Here is a 26,261-nt window from a genome sequence, read left to right as displayed (position 1 = left end):
ATTAAAACCACCACGCTTAACCAGCAACGGACACAGATAGACACTCACACTAGGACAATTACACATTCATTGAGGTAAAAGTTTGCCTTAAAAGCTACGGTCGTGTTCAGCGAATTATAAGCAAATGCCGAATGGAAGAAGTGCTATTTAGAGCAAAATATTCAAGAAATTCAATAAGCTTGCAGGATGTTAGTCCTAATTTTTCTAAAGTAGCTTAAGATTTCTCCGACCTCAATGGCTCAAACTTCTCCATCTCATGTGCTTGGTTCTAAAAAACTAACCCCGACTGTTGATCTGCCTGCTCTCTAACAAAAAAAGAAACCCGAAATCGGATAAAAGAGAACTTACCCAAAATGACCTGAAATTCCAGCTACACTAATGAAGTGAGCGCGGCATGAGCTAAAACAAAAGAAACAAATCGCATTGTTCCCTAACTTCCTTTTTTCGAGTTCCCTGCACTTTTTGGCATTCTTTTTAAATGTGGAAGCTGTAAAAGATTTGCAAATTTGCTACCATAAGAAACATGAAGATCCAGCTGAAAACAGGGATCAGTAAACGCGATTCTTATGAATGATGAAAGCAAGAGTCAAAGCTTGGTTTGCGGAAAGGAGGGTCAGTGGCTGCTGGTCAAACCCCGAATCATCTTTGAAATTCCATTGAAATTGTTTGCCCTGCGGCTTCTTAGAAGCGCAAAAAGGGCAGACCTGAAATGAAAAAAACAATATAAAACCGCCTTATTTTGATAACACGCAGAACATAAAACAAAAGAATTGTGCTAGTATGAATACCCTTTTTTTAATTATTTCGTTTTTCTCTGATTTATTTGCAGAAACTGTACGCCAAGGCCATTTATGATAATTATGCAGACACGCCGGACGAGCTTGCCTTCAAGAAGGGCGACATCCTCACCGTCATTGAACAGGATACGGAGGGCATCCAGGGATGGTGGCTCTGCTCCCTGCGCAACCGACAGGTGAGTTGGGTCCTCTGATTGGCGGATCGACAAAAGAAAAGTAAAAACTCAAATCAAGGCACAACCCTGCACTGAGCGCCTTAGTTGGATAAAGTATACAGAAAGTAATCTGGATATCACATTAGAATGTTTTTGCGATGAAAAAAGTAACATTAGTGGTTGAAAAGGAATTCAGGCTTTTTTTTAGATGCTTACCAATGATTAAAATTCTTATGAATATGATTTACCAACCTGATCGATCGTATAACCTTAGATTTCGTAATATTAAAATCCTATTCCATTCAATTTTTCTAAGAGCAGAGTTTTATAAAGGTTAAAGGATCTTAAAGAAAAAATCTTATTTTCGCCGTGGATATGGACCCATCTTACCTTATTGGGAAACGTCTTCCATTTGGTTGGCTTTTTGTTTCTCGTTCCTTTGCCTGCATTTCTTGTTTAGGTTCTTAGTTTCTCCCTCTGATTGCGTCTGGAGTCTGTCTGCATTCGTAATTAAGCAATCGTAGCATTTGCCTACGTTTTCCCATTTCATTGCGTCGCGGAGGCTAGAAAAAACTAATTTACATTTTTAATTTAATTTTTCCAAATGTTTGTTTCGGCACGTGGCCCAATTGAAGGCGCTGCATGCGGGAAAAAATTAAATATTTTTTGGCACTTTAAGTGTGCGCAATTACAATCATCTTCAAGATTATAGCCTGAATGCGAAAGGGGCATGAACATTACCAGACGATTACAAAAGTGCATACAACTTTATCTGGCCTTTTGGTCGGGCGTTGAGTTGAGCATGGTTAAAGAGGTCGAAGCTGTTTGCTCCAAACAAACTGAAGTCGAAGTGAAACTTTGAATCAGCTGAGATACCACATTATGATCTCCGCTGATTTAAAATATCAAGTGTTCAACGAATTTGTGTTAGTCATGTATCCAGTGTGAAGATAATGATGAGATTTAGTACCTGGAAATAGATTGGATAATACAAACAATTTTAAAAATGTAGATTTGATTTACCGCTAAAAAACGTGTTAGAAAATTTACCAGAAAATGGTTGAATCTTGGGAAAACTCTATCATTACCTTAAGCGCTCACAAACTTTCTAATCTAAATCTCATTTATCAATCGCACCTCTACAAGACTTTGGCCTCAATTTTGATTTTGCTAATTATCTTGGCGCGATCACTCGCCGCAGGCAGCCTTGAACTCTCCCCTCGGGGAGTGATTGACCTCCCCCCCCCCCACCCAGCACCCGCACTACCCCCAAGAAAGCCGAGCCTGAGATTAAACAACTTTTCAAAACTGAGCCAAATTTCAAAATTTCTGCACGTCGTCTGGCAGCAATTTTTAATTAACAACTCAATTGACGCCGCAGTAACAAAATCAACCTCGATGGTGGGGCGGTCGCTGATGATGATGGTGTCAAAACATACATCAAAGTGGAAATCAAAAGTACCAAGCGATATGGATACCACCTAAACGACATGGCGATACCAACGGTCTATGTCGGGCAATTGTCGCTAATTAAAAAGTAGCCCCAGCTTTTTAATGGAAACAATTAACCCAAAAACGGTCAATTGAGTGCCGACAAGAGCAACAACGTGTGTCATAAATATTAACAGCAACATAAATAACGGTGACAAAAAAACGAAATCAACTTTCGGCATACATTTTTAGCTGAAACACATGTTGACAAGATTTTCCGTCGACTTTGATGTGGCATATATTTTTGGAGAATCGCACGAATCTTTGTCAAAACTTGCATTGAGCATGCCAGTCGGTCGAAAACGTCAAGAAATGTGTCTTTTAATTGCAAAAGTAACATAACAATTTTTTTTGCACGCTTGTGAGATATATTTTTCATGTGTTTTCATTAATAATTCATATAACGCTGAGTTGATTAAAAGCCAATCAAAATCAATTGAGATCAATGAGCCGTTTGGTCATTTATATAGAAAAATGTATAGTATTGTATAATTTTAAGTTGGTGTATGGCTAGAAACCATTTTGTTTGTGAGCTTATAATGCAAAATTGTATAAAAATATCTTTTGAGCCAAGAAGTGTAAAACAAAAATATAAAAATATTTGTGATCCTTCCATATAAAATGCCACATATCTTCAATGACGAATAATAAGGATTTATTAAACCATCCCATTGTATTAATTGCTTCTAGTCCACTAAATAATATTGCATTTAAAATCTACTTACCAACTATATATCTCGTAACTCTATGTATATTTCAGGGTCTTTGCCCGGGCAACCGGTTGCGCGTTTTGAACTCGTACGACTCGGGATGCTTCTCGCCATCGCCGGCCAGTTCCCCGATTCCGTCGCTGGCGGCCAGTACCGCCACACTGAACAGCTCCATCTGCTCGGCGGAGATCTACGAAAATGGTTCCATCGTCAGTGCTTTCTCGTCCTCCAACTCAAACTCCAACTCGAACTCGGGCGTTGTGACCAGTGGTCCGGGAGCGGGAACGGATTCATCGTCGGCCTGCCGCAGCACGAGAAGATCTTGGCACGTCTCGCCGAACAAGGTAAGCTGCTCGTTCTCGTACTCGTCCTCGTCCTCGTCCCGGATGACTTGTCAATTTCTTAATTTTCCGCTCCGACTGCCTCTGCAAGTAAGGTGGAGCAGTCAGCAGGGAGCAGGGATTCGGGAGGAAGTGCATTTTAGTTGATTCCGTTTCTTGGCCAATTTTACATCCTCTTGCGGCTACTGAATTATGTTATTTGTCGGGAAAGTGAAAGAAAGTAATTTCTCGGCTCCTGCGGTTCGATTTGGTTCGTTTCGTCGCTGCATCATTACGCTCCATCATCAGGGGTCCATCACTCATCCATGCGATGCCTTTTCCACGTCAACTGCGTGTCGTAATTGTGCAATTAATAAGAGTTGCGAGAGCCGATCCTCGGTTCATGGGGATAGCATAGCCTCTTGGGTCTGCAGCTGTCCAACTGGTTTCCCCTTTGCATACGGCTCGTAATTTGCCAATTTGTCAGCTGGACATGCGTTTTATTTGCATTTCTTTCACTTTGATGCGATTTGATTTGCAAATTAAAGGAAACGAACAATTTGGCATCGGAAGAGCACGATTGCAAGATCAATAGAAAAAGATTGTAGAGATGGGCTAAGATTCAAAGAGGAAGTGATTGTTTATCAAACTAGGATTTGGGACTTAGGTTGGTCATCAAACAGTTCAAATAAGTTGACCGGCGTGACCATTAGCATCTCGAGAGCCGCTGACCTTTGGCAAACCAATTAGACGCCCACATCCATGGATGATGGGACGTTGTCATGATGATGGTAGTGACTTTCGCTTTCCCAGGCAGCTCGTTCGCTGACTGACTGACTCGCAGGCAAATCAAATAAAATGAAACCCAAATTACAGAGTCGTAAACATTTCCTCGCATTATCGGCAGCTATCAATCTTAACTGGAGGCAAGTGAAACCATAAATTCAAATTTGGACTGAAGGAGAGCCAGCAATTTGACCGCCCCACTGTGTGGGGAGAGTTTGGAGAAACCTTTTGGCCATAAAAGCTCAACACTAAATGCTGTCTTTGTTCGGGTTCGATTTTATTGACTTGGAAAAAGGCTGCCCCTTGAGTGTGTCAAAGCCATGTGGGGAATGCCTTCGAACATACACTTGACCCATCATCCGGCGGCATCGAGTGGAAGAGGTTCCCTATTTTCGGAGTGGAGCATCGTTGACCCAGTTTCCCAGTGGGCTTCCTGGGAATGGTGTTGATGGCTAGCCAGCAATTCAGATATATTCCAACATCAGTATATGAGGGTAAACATGAGGAATGCGTACAGTGAGGAAATTTAACTTAAAGGTAATTTCGAACCATTACCTCAGCAGTGACATTCCTCCAGCTAATTGAGAACGGAAATGTCTCGCGGCTGAAGTTGCCCAATCGTTGGGCACTGGTGGCCAGATACAAGTACGTCGGGCATCCCACATGGCTATGGTTTGTAGATGGCGAGGAAACTCGCCTCCACCGTTAGACGGCAGCCACAGCCAGACTGTGTGACAATTTCGAGTTCCTCGAGCCCACATACAGACAGCTTCGCAGCTCCATCCACTCCTTCCATCTCCGTCACGCACCAGCCATAAAGCCAAACCAAGCCAAGTCAGGTGGCCAAATGCAACTGGCCTGGCCAATGGCCAATAAAGATTTATGGCCAATTCCAAAACGAGCCAGAAAGAGACTTTGTGTTTGAGCCAAACATGTCATTTTTATTTTACTGCCCAAAAATGGTTATAAATGCAACCAACCAGGCACAATAACTCTTTTTTATTTCGGATTCTGCAGAGATTTGTGCGTGACCAAAGTCGGGAAGACTGTGGGATTCCTCCTTTTGCTCCGGCATGCGGATTCGCTGCGAAAGCGGTGAAAACATCTCCACCGGCCGGGCTCCACACAAGGTCATCTCATATAAGTCATATGCGACTTTTCTTTGCAATGGAGTTTTCCGTAGCAGATCCCTTCGGAGAATGATGCCGCCGCTGCCTAATTAACATTTTTCATAAAAATGTTGATTTTTTGTTTCGGTTCGGACGTGAGAAAATGCTGAAATTTTGATCAGCCCACAACCCCAAACAGGGTTCTTTCTTTCATTGACACTGATCGGATGATCAGCTCAGAATGTGTTGAAGGAACATTAAAATGCAAGAAACGAGCTGCAAAACTCGAAAGATTATTATCTTGTGTTTGCTACTGTTTCGGGTTTGGAATTTAAACGAGAACATAAAACATGACTCTTTTCCGTGTAAGATTTTTACACTTTCAGAATCTGGAATTACTCATAGCTTGTGGAGGGAATTCAAACTGCCGGCTATCAAAAGGCAATTATAATTGAGCAAACTGAACGACAGAAGGAAAGCAGAATGCCTGGCGGCCGGACTTTAATGGTCTGTCTTCGTTTGGCTGGCCCAACCCATGAAATGCCCCAAATATGTCATAAAAATTCAAATCTCTGATATGCCTTGGAAAAGCTGTTCATTTGGGTCACTTAAACCAAACAAACAAAGAGGAAATTTCCAGCGAGAAAGGTTACGCGAAATGGCCAGGAGAAGAGCGGTCGCCGGAAACCAAACCCATAAAGACTATGGATAACCCCTGCTGGGTCTTGTTCCATTTAAGGATTGCACAACCGATTGCTGTTTTTGGAGTTGACTTACTTTCAGGTGGTCTAGTTGCTCTCGAGACTTTCTGAGGGCACTTCAAATGCGACTTGCCGACTCGGCACAGCTGCCCCGATTCCCTGATTAGATAATGGCGGGTCCAGAATTCCTCCCCGCAGCTCTCGGGACCATCCTCATCGTCATCGTCATCTGCAGCTGCAGCTGTTTGCTTTTATTTTGGCATTTACAGAGCACTTTGTTGACTCGTGTTACGCGTCAATTGGCACTTCAGGGGCTAAACAAACGCCAACCACTGAACTGGGATATTGGGGTGAATTCCTTCTAACGCGAGAGTCCACTTCAGGTAGAAGTTCGTCGCCATGGAACGATCCTCTTCCACCGAAACTTCCTGGCGTAACGGCTTACTTAATTAGGAATCGATTCATTTTGAGGGGCGTGGCTCTGATGCGGTGCGTGCCTGGCCCTCAAAAATTTGATGAATTTGGCATATGCCGTTGCAGTAATATTTTATTGGTCTATGCCAACATATGGCCTTAAATTGCATTATTTAAAATGTTGCATGCTAAGGGAATGCAAAATACGTTGGTCACGTTGGTAGAATTTTAGACATGGGTAATAGTAAATATCTGTTTTTTTATTAAGACAAATCAATATGGTGCCAAAACCATTTGAAACTAACTTCAAAGGCATTTTTTTTTAAATATCCTTCTATTTGCTGCTGTTCAGGGACTCACGGTCCTTTGCCTTGACACTGAACCGCCTTGAACTGTCCCCGTATTTCCTAGACGTCGATTGCGCAGGCGTGAAAAAACTTCCCAACTTTTCCCAGTTATCCCTACTTTTCCTCAACATTTTTCAACGCTTATTGGGCTGCACTCGCAGTCTAGTTTTATCTTCCGACGGCGACGTTTTTGCCAGCCGAAATTTTCCGTTTTACAACCCATTTTTGATACTACTGCATTTTTGCAAGATGTGATAAGAAGGGGAAAAGGTGGATAGGGTAGACGAAGGTAAACAGCCACGCCCAGATCGATTCATTGGGCTAGGGTTCCTGAGGGTTTTTTTAATAAGTTAGCTGGCCAGACGAAATAGGCAAGGAAAATCGATAAGTGGGGGTGGGAGTTGTAGTTGTGTTTGGATTACTGCACCACCCAAACATCGTGAAGTCCAATTTTAAGACTCCGCTTCTCCCACCGCAGGTAATCACGCCGCAGAGACACGGTGATGTCTACATCTTCAACTGCTCGCCAGGATCAGCGACTGGACCTGGGGCGAACACGCCGCAACAGCAGATCTACAGCAACCAAAGCATCTACCAAAACCTAGCCATGATGTCCGGTTCCCAGCAGAACGGAAACGGAAATGGAAACGGCAGTTCGGAGTTCGAGACCTACGACATCCCCAAACCCGCCACACCCGTGCCGCTGAACTACGACAGCCCTAGAAGCGGTCCGCCAAGGACGCCCACCTCCAGCTCCAGCCTGGGCGCCCGCTTCGAGTCGCTAAAGAGCGTGGCCGCCTCCATCGAGGAGGAGTCCTACGATGTGCCACGACCTCTGATCTCCGGCGGCAGCCTGCTCCAGCAGCAGATGAACCAGATGATGACGCCGAGCAGCTCCGCCTCCTCGCTACTGACCAGCGACAGTCTGTCTCTGAGCTTCTCCAGCTCGAACCGCTCCTCGCTGGCCAACATGCCCGACTACGACATCCCGCGCCGCAACCCGCTGCCTGTGCGCCGCCAGCAGAGTGGGCTTGCCTACGACTTCCCGCTGCCACCGCTGCAGGAACAGGAGCAGCGCACTCTGCCCACTCCCGCCCCTGGCCCAGCCAATCCCACTCCCAAAGAACTGCCACTGGAGCTGAGCTCTGCGCTGGAAACGTTGGCCAAGCTGCAGCTACAGACAACCGCCTCCATCAGCCGGCTATTAAGCTTCGTGGTGCCCAACTGGCGCACCCGCGCCCAGCTGGAGCCGGCCATCATGGAGCTGAAGCTGGCCGCCCTGCGCCTGCGAACAGCCCTGCACGACCTGGCCGAGTTCGGAGAGGGAGCCTTGGGCAATGCCACGCGGTCTGAGGACCGCAACCTGGCCCTCAAGCTGCGCCCCTTGGTGAGGGCTCTGCGGGATGCGAACAAGCTGATCCACGACTCCTCCGAATCCCTCGACGCCCAGGGCGGCTGGTCCGTGGACCAACTGGCCCGGAGCGACGACAAGCACGGCTGCCGTCCGCCGGACGCACTGGACCAGCTGATGGCCTGTGCCCAGACGCTCACTGAGGACGTGCGCTGCACCACCAGCTTCATCCAAGGCAACGCCTCGCTGCTGTTCAAGCGCCAACTGAGATTGGAGGAGAACCAGAATGGTGGAGCTGTCGAGGGGAGTCGGGGCAGCGTCGAGTGGCTGGAGGACTATGACTACGTGGCCTTTGAGTCGAAGGATGCGGCTGCCAGGAAGAACCAGGCGCTGCGTGAGGCTATTCCCGTCGGTCTGAAGACGCAGTTCGACACGGTTATCCGCACGGCCGAGAGCACGGCCATGGGTGGCGCTTCCGCCGGATCGGTGCCCACCACGCCCACGGCTCCCACTACTCCCACTACGCCTTGCAAGTCCCCGGAGATGACCGACAAGGACAAGAAACTGGTACGCTACTACGCCCAGCAGATCTCCACCCACATGGGCAACCTGATGCAGGCCATCGACTCCTTTTTGGAGACGGTGGAGAAGAACCAGCCGCCCAAGTTCTTTATTGCCTATGGCAAGTTCGTGGTGGTAAGCGCCCACAACCTGGTGACCATCGGCGACAACGTCCATCGCAACATCTCGAAGGAGGCGCTGCGCGAGAAGATCCTGCGCTGCACCAACGCCCTCTCCGACGCCCTGAAGACCTGCGTCTCCAAGTCGAAAAAGGCGGCCGCGCACTTTCCCAGCGGCAGTGCCGTCCAGGAGATGGTCAACTCGGTGGTCCACATCAGCAGCCTGGCCCGGGAACTCAAGGCGGTCATGCTGCAGGCGGTCCAGCTGTCGGCGGCGGCGGGAGTTGGCGCTTGAAGAGGTTTTCTTACCGATCTGGATCCGCCCGATCTGTCCCATGCCCAGTATTAGCTGAGAGGCGTGCAGCCAAGTCTTCCAGCTTCGTCCGCGCTTTGGCAGATGTACGACATATATCTGAAATTGGCATATCCCCAGCAGGCAGACTTTATATTTAGCATTGTGATATTTTTAAGCAAAACATCTGAAAATGCACAGCACCGCAGCAAAGATCGCTAGATCGCCCGATCCCCGACGAAACCAGAGTCAGTCGCCTAGTCTAAGTTTCGATTCTGTAAATAACATGTTCATCCTATCGCCACACTATTGTAAATTAGCATATTTCCTTACTGCCCGCCATGCGCACAAGCAATGTTGTATCAGTAAAGCATTTCAGCGTAGTTTTGTATACCATATAGGATTAGTTGTACCACTTAACCATATTCTTAGAGTTAGGCACGCATAAATAGTACTTGCATAGTCAGAATCTGAAAGATTTACACTCAACATTTAGCATTGCGCCGCGGCAACAATAGTCAGCATTATACGAAAATACACACATACACATAAATCATAAACTACCAAGTAAACTGTATGTAACAATATGAAAACATTATAGCCACGAGACCAGACCGAGCGTAAACTATTCACGTGGAATAAAATTACAATAAACACAAACGTTTCGGCGTTTACATATTAAATTGATCAATTTAGTTTTTCTTTAACGAGCCCAAATAGGCATTTGTGTCGTGAAGTAACTGAAGCCAATGATCGTGACACGTTTCAAAATACCGCCACCGCATCTATTGTTTGACGTGCATCGATAGTATCGATAACGCATCAAGCTCTCCTTTAGAAACAAGTGCCGTTTCTAAATGCGCTCAAACTTTCAACAATTTTTGTTTTTTTTGCAATGGATTTTGTATGTTGCCGATGCGGGGCGGCTCCAAATAGTGTTCCTTATTGCGTTGGTGCTTCCGACTACGAGTTCCATTGCTTTTGTTGCTCCAAATCTCCGCCCAGACGCTGCATCAAGTGCAATATCCTAGGCGATTTGCACAATCTGACCGATCTCAACAAGAAGCACAAGAAATGCTTCAATGGTGCTCCGCACGTCTTCGTTTTCTCTCAGCCATGACCGCCGTTTCCAACCAAAATTCTTTATCTACGTACACACAAAGGGCTGTTGTAATGAATTGATCCAGGACTTCCTGTGGGAGAGGCACAGCAATCCGACCAACGGATCCTGTCACATCTGCCGAACTTTGTACGTAGAAAACGGACCACGTTCACGTTTGCTTTAGTCTGATTGCACTTTTTTTTTTAGCCGGCTTCAGGAAAAACCCTTGACCTTTATGCCACCTCCGCCCCCCAGGCCAAATGAGTTGGAGCTTGCTATGGAAAGGCGCCGCACCTACAGAAGGAGTATGAAGAAGCGCCAGGAGCAAGAGCTCCTTTCGAAAAGGGATTAAAGCTTTTTTTTCAGTAAGTAAAAGTGCCGTGCGCAGGAGCCTTGACCCATACCTGTTCGATAAAGGAACAGGGATTTGTTATGATTTTTATGAATTATTTTTAAACATAGCCCCTTAAATAGCAGAAATACCAATGAACACTTAGAGCTCTCATATGCCAACCAAAATTTAAACCAGATAATGGATATAACATATTATTTAAATAAATAATAACGACGCTAAAAAATATTCTTTATGAAAAAATTAAAAAAATTACTTTATTATTAATAGCATTACATTAGGGTGCTCATCCCACTTAACGTTCTAAGAAAATAAAGGACAACGTTTAATTTAAGTAAATAACAAGAAGTCTGGATAAACCATTTTATCTTGGAGCCAAAAAGAATTTTTTTGTATTTGATGAAAAAAAAACTTAAACTTAAACTTAAACAACACTCGAACAAAATAATGGATGCAACTATTAATTCATATTATTTAGAACGAAGCTGTAATAAAGTATGTAAACATTTTTCCATATTTGTTACTTTTCACTTAACGTTCGAAGAAATTAATGGACACAACTTTTTTTATTTTTTATAAATAACACAGAATATGTATAAAGTAGTTAAGCTCTTAGCCGAACACACTTATTGCTTATGTATTTTGAGTAAAACTATTATAAATAAAGTAAAGTAACGTAACAAAACACGAGTTGTAAACAGTTGAACAACTGAACTCAAGCTGCATATCGTTACACATTTAATAACATCGTAGTTATTTGGTATCGATAGCTATCGATACTCCAACCTGTCCTTACAACAAAGCATGGATCGCTCATAACGGATTTATTCACTCTTCTCAGTCGTCAAGTTAAAAGCTAGTTTTGATTGCCACGGATGGGGCGTGGGTGCTTCGCCAAACAAATTTCCCTATTGCGTCGCAGCAGCCGCTTACGGGTTCCACTGCTTTTGCTGCAACAAGCCGCCGCCGATGAAGTGCATCCAGTGCGGAGCCCCCTGAAGCAGTGTAATGGACATGCAGCACGGAAAATTCTGGACCCCGGTGGGACCGACCTGTTGATATCAAGTCACGGGATCCAGAATGTGATCTTCCAGGAAATGAGGAGGTCCATGCCGACCAGGTGTATGGGGTGACCGCTCGGGAGATCCGGTTGTAGCCGCTTTGCTTGCGTTGCACATCACAAGTCTCGGCTGAATCAAGAACGCCCACAAATGCGCCCATGACCCCTCGCACAGAGACCCAAGCTCTGCATCTATACCACCACGAAGGGGCTGGTCAGGACTCCGCATCGTACGTAGATAGCTAGAGATTATCTGTATATTTGAAGACCATCGATGTTTCTCTTCTAGGCGGCGTGAGGGAAATTCCTTGCCCTTCCCGTACCGCCCCCCAGGGCCAAATGAGGCACAGCTCGCTAGATCGAGGCTGACGGCCCGTCGCAAGCGGAAGAAGGTCCAAGAAGCGTATGAGCAGCACTATTTAACAAAAAGGAGGGAAACTGCCAGTGCAGTAAGAGGATCGTACTTCGCAATGTGAAAGGTAATATTGTTACACACTTTTGTTTTATAGCTTTGGTCATGATATCCTATGTACATATGCGACTGTTTCACATCTAGCTATGTACCAAATATGGGAAATATAGGCAATAGGTCTTTTAGAAGTATTTTTTTTTTTTATTTCTTTAATATTTATCTTCTATATACTAAATAAAATTTATTGTATTAATCCTTACGATGTAAAACATTTGTAGTAACCTTACCGATTCGAAACATTACCAACTGCCTGCAACTGCAACAAAAATATTAGAACACCGATCGATTTAAGAATCTCGACTCCTTTGTTTTTTTTAGGCAATAAGGCAGAAGTAATTTTTATTTGTGTTTGTGATATTAAATTTGTCTTCTATACAATGATAAAAATTAAGTATATGACTGATTCTTTGTGAAACGTATCACATTTTCCTTCATGTCCTCCAAATTTCAAATTTGTAAGTTTTTTGTAAGTTTTTTAAAATTTGCTTTCAGATAAGAATATTTAAAATAATTGTTCCACAATGAAATACACCCCAACATAAAAAAGAGTATATTATAACTTCCAATGTATTTGTTGCTCAATACAATACATACATCATACATAACAATTTCTGCAATGAAATTTCAAGCGTTCTTGGCGCACCGAAAGCCCAGGTTGCCGGCTGAGCTGTCCTCGGTGTTCTGGGAGCGAGCCGCGCACCTGTACCGGTAACAGTAAGACTTGTGGCACAAGTACGAACCACCCTTCTTCACCCGATTCGGGTTCTGGCTGACGTCGTTCGCGTCCCACAGATCCGCCGTCCACTCCCAGACGTTGCCCACCATGTTGTGCAGGTCGTAGACGTTCTGCCGGAAGGCATCCACCGGACAGGTGTACTCGTAGCCGTCTTCGGCCAGGTTGCCGTCGGGGAAGTCGCCCTGCCAGATGTTCAGCCAGTGCTCGTCCCTGGGCATCAGTTTGTTGCCCCACGGGAACAGTTTGCGCTCCTTGCCGCCGCGACAGGACGCCTCCCACTCTGCCTCGCTTGGCAATCGCTTGCCAGCCCAGGAACAGTACTCCACGGCGTCGCGCCATGAGACGTGCACCACGGGGTGTCGTCCCAGGTTGTCCAGATTACTGTCCGCCCCATTGGGATGGCGCCAGCTCACCCCGGCCACCTTGTACCACCAAACGGCACTCGCGACGCGGTAGTCCTCCAAATCCTTCTGCTCCGAGGAACTCAGCAGGGTCTTGAACAGGAAACTGTCACCAAAGCGCTCCGCTTCCGTGGTGTAGTTGGTGGCCAGCACAAACTCCGCGAAGGCGTCGTTGGACACTTCGTACTTGTCCAGGAAGAAGTCGTGCAGCTTCACCTGTCGCTCCGGAGCCTCCCGATCGGCCGAGAAGTGCGGCTCGTCGGTGCCCACAGAGACGGTGCCTCCGGGAATTAGGGACATGTCCTTGATTTCCGGTTCCGCCTCCAGCTCGCCATAGTAATCCCGATAGTGGCTGTTGGCGCCCCGCTTCCGTTGCTGGCACACTTGGTCCGGCAGTGGAGGCTTATCGGCTGTCGTCTTCCGGTTCAGATCCTGACACCCACAGTCGCCGGAGGCGGAATTGCACAATATTACCCATATAAACAATGCAATTATTTTCATTTCGCTAGTGTGCCCGTTTCCTCCGTCAGCGTAAATATCTTCATTCTTTGCTTCTTTGCTTACGTGTTTATGAAGGGTATTCCACTAATTCAAAAGATGGTTGACCTGTTGACTTTGTTTACGTTTTGACGAGCCACAGCTACTCAGATCAGCTGAAATCGGAAGGTGGACGGTGGATGTGCTCTGTGGAAACCGGAGTTTCACATTTGGTGAAAATTCCTACAGTTTCCAACGGATGGACTGTGTGGAATGAAGGCATAAAAAAAGCAATGTCAATAAATTTTAGATTAAAGGCATCTTATACTTGGTACCAAAAAAGGTACCTAGGACACCACAACACTGCAGCTATTTGACATCGTTTTCCGATTTTCATATACGTTGAGAAACAACAAAGTTCTATTTTTCTATTTATTATTACCTGCAATTAAGAAAAGCCTTAAAACTGAGTGACTAGCTTCCAAACGACAGACAGACTAGATAACCACTTTATCAAAACGTGACCATATTGGAAATTGATCTTTGTGTTGTTTTAGCCAAAATGCTTATTGTTTTTGGACGAAGTCAGTACTTTTGGATTTTAAATTAGTTTCAAGTTTTATAAAACTAAACTTATTAATTGGTTTTATATTTTCCCATAAATTTTTGTTTTAATTGTTTTGCAATCTACCAAATAATCATTCAAGGCAATAAAGGCCAAAAGTTAGAAAGGGATTAGCAACTTATAAAATTTGTAATCATTAACAATCGATGGGAAATTTTATTACGAGTTAACGACACACACCACATTCAATTTGGACGACAAATTAAGACTTTTGCATGGAAAATATGTGTCAAGATTTCAAAATTATTAGTTTTCAAATACATTTATGCTGTTAATATTTTTTAAATTAATTTTCAGCAAACTGTCATTTATCGTTCATTAGAAAAAAGTCAAAGCTGAAATTTATGAACCATATTTCATTATTGTGAAACTACCAGAAATTATTATTGACATTGTTTAATCTTGAAGTTATTTTCAGAAACAAGTAAGTCGCACAGTTGCACAAGGTAAACACATTAGAAACGGTACGTACAAGTTAAATACTATTAAATTAGTGTATGGCTGAAATCGTTGTTAACAAAACTATGACCCCAGAGACCAGAGGCTATGCCTCGCTGGGCTTCTCGTGCAGCCAGGGCCGGAATATTGGCAACGTGGACGGATAGTGGGTGTGGGTGTCCGGCTTGAGCACCGACTCCGGCCAGGTGTTGGCGTTCGCCGCATCCCCGGAGTGTCGGAACGGGTACGTGGCCAGCACAATTGGCAGCTGCAGCTTGATCTCCTTCTCCATGGACTTGGGCTCAATGACGAAGAACACGTCGTATGAAATTTTGATAAGGTGGCAGCCGTGCAGGTTGGTCGGCGGCAGGGGCGGCACATAGAGCTCGTTATGCCACTCGTCCTTGCCCCCCGGACGGACCTTGCCGCGCACCAGGACGGCCAGCTCCCGCTTCTCCGTCTGCACAACCTTGCCACGCGCCAAATACTCGATGGTCTGGAGGAAATAGGATCAAGGTCAGGTTTGGATCGATGGCCGAAGGTCAGGGGAACCCACCTCAGTCAGCGACGCCTTGGTCCGCTTGATGGACACATTGCTGTAGTTGGAGATGAAGGCGGTTACCAGAATATTCTCGCCGGGCACATAGCCACCGCGGTCCAGGGACACCCTGCATTTGATCTGGCCTCCGCCCACGCACACGACGCCCAGCTTGTGCTCCACTTCGCAGGTGAAAGGTTGCTGGAAGATCCAAAGGGTAAGGATTTTCACCGGGGAACGTTTCGAACAATTACTCACTGCCAAAATGGGCTTTTCCAGGTTCAGGTCGATGGGGTTCATCACGATGAAGACCTGGTGGTTCTTGTGGATAATGCCGTTGTTCTCGCGCAGTGCAGCCTTGCAGTAGAACTGGATCCAGCCGTAGCGTCCCAGGAATGTAGAGGGTAGGCCCAGCGGCAAGCCGAGCTTGAAGGGAAAGCTGTGTATTCCCGGCGAGAGTATGGCCGGACCGCCCTGGTCCACGTCCCCCAGGAGCCGCATGCGGAAGTCGATGTAGTTCTCCTTGTCGTACGTCCGCTCCTGCCGCCGCCCGTTGCGCACCACGCCCTCGCCGACCACATGGAAGTGGAGTCCCAGAGCCGGAGTCTCGTCCTGCAGTTCGATGAGCACCCTGCCGGAGAGGAACTGTCCCGGGAAGTACAGCAGGGAGGTGTTGTCGAAGATGATCAGGAATTTAAGCAGCTTGCGCGGCATCTTGGCTCCGTTTGGCGGCAGCGTTCATCGGCTCCGTGTTTCTGGGAAAGAGCCAACGAAAGTTGTCATTTTCGAGTTTGCAATTATTTGGCACCGTCGCGCATGCGTCAATTCGGTTCGGTTTGGCTCGGTAATGACAACCTATCCGTCATACTTGGCTACGTCCGACTGCCCTCACATACAACCGCCAATGGTTTGCATATTTATGTGGGTAGCATCTAGACGGGCAAAGGAAGCAAAACCAGTTTGGCCTGGCCCCAGAGATGGCTGCGTGCACGGAACATCTGCAGCAAGGCAGCGCGTGGAGCATCTCGCCGTGTCACGCCCCCAACTCTGGAGGCCAATAGCCAAGTATGTACATCTTGGCCAAACTCGTAAGTTGCAACCGCCATAATAGGCTAGCCAGTTCGGTGCATTTGGTTGACAATGTTGCGGATTGGGCATTGGGGAACCGAAACCGAAATCGAAGAGGAAATTGACGTAATTTTCTCGTGGAAAGCGGACGCCAACCAGTTCAATGCCATTGTGTGGACTACATCCACTTACGTATTCCCAGTGTATATATTTTTGGTTAGTTCAACTACAGATCAATTGTTTTCTCTAGATCATTGTGGGCGCACTTGAAAAAGTGATCGCTGCTCGAATACCTGTACGCACACAAAGGTGTTTTTTGGCCAGATTGAAACACCAATTGGCCCTAAGCGCGAGTAAACTTGGCTCGATCTCAACCGGGCTCGCTGACGTTTGTTTAGCAACTGAACTGATCGTCGTCATCGTCATGCATCGGTTTGCGGCCAAGAAGAGAAGGCAGCTGAACAACTTGTTTTGAGCGCGTTTCGGCGAGCGACCCGCTGGAGAGAGATCCAGCTGGTGGCGAGGCTAGATGTCGTAATACCCAATCAGTAGCCTCGCCGCTTTTGTTTTTATTGTGCTTTGTATACACGTACTGCATGGCTAAGTTTGCCTTTCAAGCGGCCTCACAGGATACACTTAATGCCGCCACTTTTTCGCAGGTGATTCAACCGGACCGGGCTAACCGACAACAAAAGACCAAAACCAAAACAATGGAAACTTGATACGGAGAACCCTTAGAACATATTGCCCTTCTCAAAGTTGCCACACACTGGACTGGCGAATCACCCACCAACTTGGCTAAGCAAATCAAATTGATTTGATTACAAGATCAGTTCGCTAATCAAATTTTAAAATGTTGGCAGAGTCGCCACTCCAAAGCCAAGTCACACCTAGAAATGCCTGACTTATAGATCCGTAAGATAGGCGACCTGGCACCCAGCCTGTACTCCACAGGTATGTATTCGCAGACCCCGAAACGTGTGCAGACATAAATGCATTAAGTGGCACACATTTATGCATTATGCATGCAATTCATACCGGTTTAGTGTTGTCTAAAGGTATACAAATCGAAGAACCTCAACTGTAACTCATGAAAATGAAAGGCCAAAAGCCAAGCAAACTATCAAAAGAAAACAGAAACCGCACTGACTGCGAAAACAGAATCGGTGAATGGCATGGCAGCCAGAGCCATGCTATACCTATATACCCTGAAACGCCAGGCGTAATCAGTTCCTCAGTTGGTAGTTCAATCTGTTGGAAACATACTAATCTTAGCTTCACAATTTGACTTGAAAATATGTCTGAAAAATAAATCCCAACTAATTTAATTGTTGTAAACATCAAACTATCTTAGCGCGGAGAAACTTGTCAGAAAATATGTAGGAAGAGTAGATCTCAACGGTTTAAATTGGTATATACTATACAGTATATACACATCATCTTTGCTTTAACAATTAAATTTGCTTTAACAATTGAAAGAGCGGTCAACTTATCAGAAAATATTTATAAAGAGTAGGTCCAGATGATTTATATTGGTATAAACAAAACCATTTGTGCCAAAGACCATGCTGATTATCTGACTAAACAAATGATTTCTCTGGTTGATTTGCCAAGTTTCTTTTTGGTTTCTCCCAACTATGTACATTAGTGACACTTAGTGGTAATGGCTGATGTTTTCCATTTCTATGTTTTCTCGGCTTAATTGCTGAGAATTGTTGACTTATAATGACCCAAGCGTTCACCACAAAGACAGATGGAAACGAGGCTTAAAAGATTTCCCGTTTGCGGTCTGGGCCGTTCAGAGTATCTGAAAATTAGCTTACTCCGAGTGGAGACGTCTATACTTGTTTGGTCCGAAATGATAATCGACTAGTTGGGCTCAGAGTTTCGGGTAGCCAACAATTAAGTGTGCTGGAGTCGGAGTCCAAGTCAGTGTGGTTTCGTAGCTGCTCCGTGCACAACCGGACCGATCTCCAAATCTCGGCTTCGTTTATCGCTTTGTTAAAGGCCCGGCTCTGTAGTAATTATAGTAAGTAAGTAAGCCTCCCTCCGTCTTTCATAATAGTAGCGAAAGCCAGGCCTGGCGGCAAAGAATATCTCGGCGTAGCATCAACTGCTGAGGGGAGTGGCCGGGTCCAGCCATAAACTTACCCACGGTACCGTAAGACTCGAAGAGAAAAACAAAATGTTTTTCTTCAGAGTATCGTTGGTATTGAGAGCTGGTGCGTCTTGTCCACTGTTTTCGCCTCTCTTGGCTTCTTTCGCTTCCATTTGCCCTCTCTTAGCCGAATGGAGTTGCCTTAAAGCCCAACTTGGCCGCGCAGAGCCTCAGTTTTAGCGATGAGGCCGAGCGCGCTGGTAAGACAATTGAAAGACAGCGGAAAGTTGGCACTGTCTTTAGTCGGGCAGGTGTAACGCGAGAAAGTTGAATCTGTAACAGGCCTCGTAACACAGTCCCCATGAGTCATCCTCGCTGTTTGCGAGTGGCTTGTTCTAGTTTGTCCGCGATCATATCGATGCCGTGAACACATGTCATGTTGCCTCAGATTTGCATAATTGGCTAATTGCCGATCTTGACACGTTGTTAACGGACAGGCGCACCAGATTCTGGAGAAGAACTGTTAGCCGATTGTCTACTCCGCTTACAAACGCTTAAGCTGCATAAATTACACCGAATGTTTTGTTTGTCGCATTTGTTTGTCTTATACAATACCTGGATTTGCATACCCCCCGTATTCGAGTGGACGGCGTTAGCTAACCCCTTTTCGTGTGCTCTTTCCACAGAATGCCAGTAGACACAATGACCAGTGAGCCAACGCTTAGTTGCTACGAGCCCCAGAGCTTGCAAGCGCCAGGAGACGACGTGGACTCGCTCTCCACGCTGTCGGATAACCTGTCGATTTGGATCGACGGCGAGGAGCACTGGATATCCGGCGTGGACGCCAGCACCACCTGCGCAGATCTAATCTGCGCGTTAATCAGCTATCAAACGGTCCACACAGACAAACAGATGTTCCGGAAGGAGGGACTCGCATTGCGCACGCAGCAGGAGTTCGCCATTGTGCAGAAGCAGCAGCACTACGAGGAGTATTTGGACGGCAACGCCAGGCTCTTTGATGTTATCACCAGCCGTCACGCTTTGCCCAGCGAGGAAGTAATTGAACCGCCTACCCCAAGCTAAACTTTTCTCACCCTTTTTTTCGGATAGAGCCAGCTCCAGCTTCGCCATTTGGCCTCTTCGACTCGCAAGCACACCCCGACAACGGACGCGGACAGTGGAATGGGCAGTCCAGTGGACAGTTCGCGGAGCATGCGCTTTAGGCGAAGGGGAAAGCACAAGGTACTGCCCTCCGCCAAGACCACGGACAACAGCCACTCCAAGCAGCCAAAGAGAAGCCGGAAACTGCAGCAGAGGAACTACCACATGACTCCGAACGAGAGTCTGCTGAACATTATCCTGGCCCAGGACGAGACCATACTCCAGCAGATGTCAATGTTGCAGTGAGTATGCGGGAGTCTTTCTGTCTATTCCTGACTCTCATCAACAACTTTTAACAGCGAGAAAGATCGCCAGATTCTGAAAATCGAGGTGGAAAAGCACCGAGTGCGGGAACGAGAGCTGGGTAAAAACTATCTGCTCGAGACGTACCTGAAGGACTTGGATGAGCCCCAGGAAAACAGCCCAGACCCAGAAGAGTTTGAAGAGGGGATAGTGAGGTTACTCGAGGATGGTAATGATGGAATTAGGACAGGTAAAATGAAATCAAAGCTGGTGAAAACAGCCTTTCTCAACCAAATCAAACTCTTGCAGATGAGGACTGCAAAACGTCAAACGACGGTGACACCGTCAAGGACGAAACCCGACTGTATTGGCTGGAGAAGATCCACACGGTAAACAAACAACTGCAGCGAGAGGAGGAGCTGCTGCTCAGCCTGCACGCTAAGGTGCGCAGACACCAGGTGAAGCGGGCGTACCAGACAAAGAGCGAGGTGCTACTGCAAATCGATAGACTCGACACTGAGTTGGCGGCTCAGGTGGAGGATATTCACCGAGTGGAACGGAAACTTTTCACGGCCAATGAGCAGCTAAAAGCCAAGTTGGGAGTGCTTGAGTGTTTGGGTCGCGAATTCGAGACAACGGTAACTGGAAGCGGCAGAGAAGCGGATACTGCCGTTGACTGCGAAGAAACTGCAGGAGGGGATCCGTGCCCACCTCCCAAGAACCAAGCAGATGAACTCTGTGACTCTGGGCCGCCAATATTTTGGCGTTTTAGAGACCAACACAACTGCCGCCTGACGCAACAGGGATTGACAGAAAGGAACTTGAAGGCTCGGCAAATCTCCAACAAGGAATTATCGAAGCAAATGTTCATAGTGAGCGGCTCAGCAAATCCTGCTACCGCAACCAGTGTACCTAAAGAAGAATTCGGTCTCAAAAATGCATTCGCGGTCGTTTCGGAAATGGACCTCCAACACCTAGGCACTCTGGTTTAAATTGGGCGAGGTGAGATTCTAGAACGAAGGACCTGCGGTTTATTTCATTCAAGTATCTCGTTTATCGTATTTAGAATATCCGTACCAAATTTGTGTCAACTAACCAAATAGAAATTTGATTCATTGTTTAAGTTTAACACTCGTCTGTTTTGTGGTTAAAAGTGTGTATTGTACAACAAATAAGGCTAAGTAAGCTAAAAACAGCTGGACACCAAACTACAATGCTTATTGCTTAACTTCACTTATGTTTTACCAGACTGCTTCAACTGCTGCATGAAGCCCGCATTGGGCTGAATGCACGGCCTCCAGGACTTGACCAGATTGTACGCATCCTCGTAGCACATGTCCCGCCGCTGCATCAAATAGCCGATAACCACGGAGGCGGATCTCGAGACGCCCGCGTTGCAGTGGACGAGAACGCAGCCCTGCGACCTGCGCGCCTCATCGATAAACTCAAGAGACACGGGTAGGACGTAGTGCATCAGGTCGGTTTCTGGCAGGTCCAGGCAAGGTAGGTACTTACATTGGACTAGAGTAGGCCACTCCACAAGGGGCGTCGGTATGCCGACGCTTAGAATGTGCGTTAGCTTGTACTTTAGTATGTTTTCGGGAGTCACTGCATCCTGAGAGCCCAGGTACAGGAACTCGCTCAGTATGCAGGCGGGCACAGTGTCGGGCTTGGTGTCCACAACAAATCCGTACTGGCGCGCCTCCAGCTGCTGCGGACTCGAGGCTGTGCCGTCTTCGCTGCCGGAAGATCTCCTCCGCTCAATGTAGCGGGCACCGGTGGAAGTGGTAACAACAGTGGCGGTGGGTCGCAGGTTGGCCAGCCGCTTTTGCAGCTCGTACAGCAGTATCATGTCGCGGCCCTAGTTGTCCGCTCCTCGATAGTGAACACGGCACAGGTAGAGCCCGCAGGCCGGCGCCAGGAGCACCCGGTGATTCCACGAGTTCTTTGAGGGAATGGTGAGCATCTGGTAGATGCACCTCTCGTCGATGCGGTCGCTGCCCAAGGCAATCAAAGCGCCCACAATGCGCCGCACTTGCTTGTACAGAAACGATTTGGCCTTGATCTCGATGTCCCAATAGTCGTAGGTTTCCGTGGCCAGAGTGGCGTTCGCGGCCAGGGCAAGAGGCTTACCCGGATGTATATTGATCTCGTCGATTTTGCGCACCGTGAACATGGGGTGATCTCGACTAGGTCCTTTCTGGCGGCTGACGCTCATGAAAGTGCGGAAGTCGTGGGTGCCGATGAACATTCGCGCCGCAGCTCGTACTCGATTAATGTCAAAGCTGGGGGATCTGTGGAGAATTAACTGGTCATCTACTTGGTCCGAACTGCCTGCGATGGTTCCTTACTGCAGAAAATAACACCGATCGATTTCCTCCACGGGCGTAAACGCCTCGAACGCCTTGTTCCGGAGATTGTCGTCCCCCGAGGACGGATTCTTGGCCACGGCAAAGCGGTACAGGTAGGTGCGGCCAACGGCGTGGTAGCGGCAGTGGAAGGATTCTGACACTACCTGGCTGCTGAGCACTCGGATGGGAAGCCGCTGTTTGGCGAGCGTGCGGTTAAGCACCCCCGTCAGCGTGGTGGTGTCGTAAGGCAGTCCATTGGGGCGCTCTAGGTCCACATGCACGGTCGAGTGAAGCGCATGAACACCAGCGTCTGTTCTGAAAGGGAGTGGAGACTGCAGGCCGACTAGGCAGCTTTCTATTGCATCACCTACCGACTGGATAACACGGTCTGTATCTCGTTCGTGGGATGAAAAGTCCGCAAGGCCAGCTCGAGGCACCCTTGAATTGAGTTCGTGTCCAGGTGAGACTGCTCCGATTTATTGACCGTCTTCTGGATACCACTGGAGTGAGTAGAGCTTTGTTTAGCCAATGCCTGGCGCTATTTTTCACCCATACTTACCGAAAAGTCGTGCCGATATACGAAATGTTCAGCAAATACCTGTGCATGTTATGCGGCACGCCTCCACAGAGCTAGAGCTGACCAAAGACAGATGTTTGGGGTGGCGATATATCGATACATAGTTTTTACGGATGTGAACTAGAAAATATCGGTATCTCGGCTGTGAGGCATTCAACAAGAACAGCGCGCGGCCACACTGCTGTCAGAAAGAATTTTGTAATAAATAATTTTGAAAATCGCCCAATAGCTTCGAAAACAAGTGCAAGGCCGCAGCCGGTCTAATACGTCTTTCGTCTTCCACAGCGGTCCATCCAAATTCCAAGCTGCAGAGTTCGCCCGTCGGCATCAGCAGTCAGCAGCACCAGCAACACCCACCCACCCACCACGTAACTAGAATGGCCGGCTTTCCCGAGTACGCCCGCGGCGAGGAGACGGAGGTCAACGGCTGGATCCGCTTCGGCATGCGGCTGGGCGTCAGTGCTGCCCTACACCCGTTCGAGTACTCGAAGACGCTCATCCAGCTAGGCTACGAGCCGATCGCCGCAATGCCCGGCAAATCGCTACTGGGCAAGCCGATCATGAAGCTGCCGAACATCTTCCAGTACGGTGGGTACAAAGTTCCGGTCGGCGGGCAGGTCTGATAAGTTTTCTCGCACCTGCAGCTGGACATATTCGGCGGGTCGACGGCTTCTACGGCTGCTACCGCGGACTGGCCCCTAAGCTGGTGGGCTCCCTGGTGGCCATGCTGGTGAGCGAGCGGGTGGCCGACAAACTGGGACTGGAGCAGCCGGAGGAGATCAAGGACGACTCGCAGCTGAGCGAGGAGGAAATGCAAGTTTTTTTTATTAGATTCCACCTGCCCCTTGACAGCCGTGCGACTGATGCTCTGGTTTCTTGCAGGTACGTCCAGTTCAAGTCGAGTCTTAAGCGAGACATCGTGCTGACGGTGAGCGGGATCGTGGCATCGCACCCCTTTCACGTGATCTCGCTGCGCATGATGGCGCAGTTCGTGGGCCGCGAGACGTTGTACACCTCCATCGTGGGCTCAGTCGGCGAGATCTGGAAGACTGAAGGCATTGCCGGCTTCTTTGCCGGCCTGGTGCCAAAGCTGCTTTGCGATGTGGCCTGCCTCGTGCTGTCCAGCTCCACCGTTTACATCCTCAACAAATACGTCATCAAGGACAAGTTGGGTAGACAGTACAACGCCGGCTTCACACAGTTTGCCGTATCGAGCCTTCTCTATCCACTGCAAGTGGTCTCCACTTGCTCGGCGGTTAGTGGCTCCCGCCTAATGGCAGCCCAGCCGCCGATTATGCCGGCCTACAAGAACTGGGTGGACTGCTGGAACGATTTGCAGATCCGCGGCGAGCTTAAACGCGGTAGCTCCCTTTTTTGGAGGTTAGTGTTCGCTCGAACTCGAGAATTCATTAAGTAACCACGTCTCACACGTCTTTCCAGGTCCCAAGCCATCAGCTCTCCGGTTATAGCCACCTCATTTGCGCCCCTGCCGAAGCTGGCGCGTTACCAGTAGGCGCCGAGCCTAGACGACCACTTCACATGGCTAGGCTGTGTTTGCCCTGCATTTCAATGGAGCCGCGCCGACGACGACGACGACCAACTCCAACCCAATACAACTGCATTTGTTTTCTGTCTCTACAATCACAGTCACAATTTCGTTAATACAAGTTTATTTCCACGCGTTAAAGTGTCTGAACTCCCATTTCAGTTATCTTTCTGCATCCCACTAGCACTGAATTCTCCTGCAAAGAAAAAATAGGGCGAAGGCATCCTGCGCAGTCTTGTTACTGTTTACTGCAAAACTTGATAAACTTAATAAAATGATTTTTCTTTCAAGAGTAATTGTAAATTTCGCATGGGCCAAAAAAACCTAAGGCATCGCATAATATCTGAAGTAACCTGCAAAAATATCTTAAAAATATTCGTATATTCGTTTAGGAAAAAAGAGTTGCTTTTTGAGACTACTGAAGACTTTTTCTCGTTTATTTATATTATATCTGTTGCATACTTTTGGGCAGCTCCGTTGACTTCAAAATTTTATATTGCCTGCTTTTGGGGGTAGCTGCTTTCTGCATTTGCGCAGGCGCAGCCTACTGAAATTTCTGTTCGCCTGGTGTACCAAATCGAGAAATATCGCAATTCGACCGACGGAGTGGGTCACAGCTCGACTTAAAACGAATTGAAATTTATTAAAAAGCCAGACTTGAGCGCATAAAAATTCTCTGATTCTTGACACCAGGCGAACAGGAATTTTAGTAGGTGGCTACTGGGTTTTAATTATGTTCTTGAATGAAGCGCTCCCATTGGTCCACCAATAGGAAGCAAGCTTTCTGGAAGACAACCGTTATTTTGCAGCTAATCCCAAATTAGAGATGGGCAAACTGCTTGTTTCTTTGTTTGTGTCACGAATTTGGCACGAAAACCTTTTATTTGTTTGTGGGGAAATAAATGGTTCTTAAAAATGATGTTTTTAAATAAGGCTTTTTTGCTTTTATTAAATTTTTGCTAAAAACTAGAATTAAAATTAATAATCATAATCATTAATTAATAATTAGAGTTAACGTAATGGTATTAATTAAAAACATTTTTGCGCACAATTATTTACAATTACAGAAATATCGTTAACTTTTAAATTTTTGCTTGTTTCTTTACACATTTATTTTAGTTATTCTCTAAGTTGCCTTTTCGCGGGTTTTTATTTTGGAATAAATATTTGTTGCGTGTGTTCCTTTAATGTGTTTTGATAATTTTTTCATCCTCCTTAGTGGAGATTCGCCCGATGCAAAAAAGGTTAAAGGAAAAGTAATTTGTTGAACTATTGGCGACGAAAGAGCATCGGAAAATCTAAATGGACCGGGGCTCCGTTTATCGTTCCGCAATCGGAATCTGGAATGCAATCCCACAGAGCAACTGGCTCCGGGATTGAGGGTCTGGTGCTCGAGGTCCGTGGGCTTAGACTGTTAAAGATAGTTTTTTTGGGGCGTGTTTGTGTTCGTGACTTGGCTCGAGGCTGCAGGCACCTTTGCTTATAGAAAACCAGTGTACGTTTGCCTATATTACTATTGCTTTAACACTTTATAAAACGCAAAACAAAAAAAAAACCTACGTCATCTGCAGTTTTTCGATACGTTGCACTCTTACACGCTAAAATACAAACATTTCCCTTTCGAAAATGGTAGGGTAATATGTTGTTAATTTCTTGTTCATCTCTCTAGGTATAGGTTTTGGGAAGAGGGAGCTTTATATATGCACTTAGATTGCGGTCAGGGACAACCGACTTTGATTTTCGCTAAGAACTACAATTAATGACTATAGCTACAATTGTTGAAATTGTTGTTACTTTTGCACGCATTTAACAGTTTTTGCTAATATTTTACGATTATTTTACGCATTCTATTAAATAATTATT

At 46.7% G+C, this 26,261-nt stretch overlaps 8 protein-coding genes across 18 annotated transcripts in view; 4 read left to right on the top strand and 4 right to left on the bottom strand.

The window, feature by feature from the left end:
* LOC108146038 (DC-STAMP domain-containing protein 2) overlaps positions 1-924 on the top strand; it is a 28,993-nt gene extending 28,069 nt beyond the window's left edge. For both annotated transcript variants that reach the window (XR_005977280.1, XR_005977281.1), the window contains one exon: positions 830-924. The gene's annotated coding sequence lies outside the window, so the exon portion shown is untranslated. The remainder of the gene's footprint in view (positions 1-829) is intronic.
* LOC108146036 (breast cancer anti-estrogen resistance protein 1) overlaps positions 1-9,840 on the top strand; it is a 29,964-nt gene extending 20,124 nt beyond the window's left edge. For 3 of the 4 annotated variants that reach the window (XM_017271828.2, XM_017271830.2, XM_017271829.2), the window contains exons 2-4: positions 830-973; positions 3,204-3,497; positions 7,309-9,840. In XM_017271828.2, coding sequence (XP_017127317.1) covers positions 830-973; positions 3,204-3,497; positions 7,309-9,156 — 2,286 coding nt within the window. In that variant the 3' untranslated portion in view covers positions 9,157-9,840. Of the gene's footprint in view, positions 1-829; positions 974-3,203; positions 3,498-3,540; positions 7,120-7,308 lie in introns of those variants that run through there. The other variant, XM_017271831.2, reaches the window with a different exon arrangement.
* A 2,848-nt stretch (positions 9,841-12,688) lies between these two features.
* On the bottom strand, positions 12,689-13,819 carry LOC108146090 (formylglycine-generating enzyme). The gene has a single exon (XM_017271918.2). The coding sequence runs from the start codon at positions 13,775-13,777 to the stop codon at positions 12,764-12,766; it is 1,014 nt and encodes a 337-aa protein (XP_017127407.1). The 5' UTR covers positions 13,778-13,819; the 3' UTR covers positions 12,689-12,763.
* A 939-nt stretch (positions 13,820-14,758) lies between these two features.
* Positions 14,759-16,819, bottom strand: LOC108146089 (arrestin domain-containing protein 4). 3 transcript variants are annotated; one of them, XM_017271915.2, is made up of 4 exons: positions 16,726-16,819; positions 15,613-16,109; positions 15,373-15,555; positions 14,759-15,312 (listed from the first exon to the last, which is right to left on the bottom strand). In XM_017271915.2, exons 2-4 carry the CDS (start codon positions 16,066-16,068, stop codon positions 14,923-14,925), a joined length of 1,029 nt encoding a protein of 342 aa, XP_017127404.1. In that variant the 5' UTR covers positions 16,069-16,109; positions 16,726-16,819; the 3' UTR covers positions 14,759-14,922. The 3 variants fall into 3 exon arrangements, with proteins under 3 accessions (XP_017127404.1, XP_017127403.1, XP_017127405.1); XM_017271914.2 differs by having other exon boundaries at positions 16,716-16,811; XM_017271916.2 differs by lacking the exon at positions 16,726-16,819 and adding an exon at positions 16,615-16,716.
* A 2-nt stretch (positions 16,820-16,821) lies between these two features.
* Positions 16,822-21,193, top strand: LOC108146087 (ras association domain-containing protein 10). Of its 5 annotated transcripts, XM_041707868.1 has the most exons (6): positions 16,822-17,376; positions 19,207-19,576; positions 19,631-19,923; positions 19,981-20,174; positions 20,234-20,926; positions 21,173-21,193. In XM_041707868.1, the coding sequence occupies exons 2-5, from the start codon at positions 19,208-19,210 to the stop codon at positions 20,914-20,916; spliced, it is 1,539 nt and encodes a 512-aa protein (XP_041563802.1). In that variant the 5' UTR covers positions 16,822-17,376; position 19,207; the 3' UTR covers positions 20,917-20,926; positions 21,173-21,193. The 5 variants fall into 5 exon arrangements, with proteins under 5 accessions (XP_041563802.1, XP_017127399.1, XP_017127400.1 ...); XM_017271910.2 differs by lacking the exon at positions 21,173-21,193 and having other exon boundaries at positions 20,234-21,053; XM_017271911.2 differs by lacking the exons at positions 16,822-17,376; positions 21,173-21,193 and adding an exon at positions 18,304-18,451 and having other exon boundaries at positions 20,234-21,053.
* On the bottom strand, positions 21,064-21,776 carry LOC108146093 (dual specificity protein phosphatase 19). Its single transcript, XM_017271921.2, has one exon. The coding sequence runs from the start codon at positions 21,774-21,776 to the stop codon at positions 21,159-21,161; it is 618 nt and encodes a 205-aa protein (XP_017127410.1). The 3' UTR covers positions 21,064-21,158.
* A 9-nt stretch (positions 21,777-21,785) lies between these two features.
* On the bottom strand, positions 21,786-22,944 carry LOC108146092 (tRNA pseudouridine synthase-like 1). Its single transcript, XM_017271920.2, has 4 exons — positions 22,835-22,944; positions 22,647-22,775; positions 22,276-22,590; positions 21,786-22,218 (listed from the first exon to the last, which is right to left on the bottom strand). Exons 1-4 carry the CDS (start codon positions 22,879-22,881, stop codon positions 21,786-21,788), a joined length of 924 nt encoding a protein of 307 aa, XP_017127409.1. The 5' UTR covers positions 22,882-22,944.
* Positions 22,945-22,978: 34 nt separating this feature from the next.
* On the top strand, positions 22,979-24,688 carry LOC108146091 (mitochondrial carrier homolog 2). Its single transcript, XM_017271919.2, has 5 exons — positions 22,979-23,050; positions 23,138-23,440; positions 23,497-23,665; positions 23,735-24,232; positions 24,293-24,688. Exons 2-5 carry the CDS (start codon positions 23,230-23,232, stop codon positions 24,363-24,365), a joined length of 951 nt encoding a protein of 316 aa, XP_017127408.1. The 5' UTR covers positions 22,979-23,050; positions 23,138-23,229; the 3' UTR covers positions 24,366-24,688.
* Positions 24,689-26,261: the final 1,573 nt, after the last annotated feature.

Source organism: Drosophila elegans, unplaced genomic scaffold (assembly GCF_018152505.1).
Source record: "Drosophila elegans isolate 14027-0461.03 unplaced genomic scaffold, ASM1815250v1 contig_208, whole genome shotgun sequence".
Taxonomy (NCBI): domain Eukaryota; kingdom Metazoa; phylum Arthropoda; class Insecta; order Diptera; family Drosophilidae; genus Drosophila; species Drosophila elegans.
The sequence above is the reverse complement of the archived record's forward strand: the minus strand, read 5'-3'. Positions and strand labels throughout refer to the sequence as shown.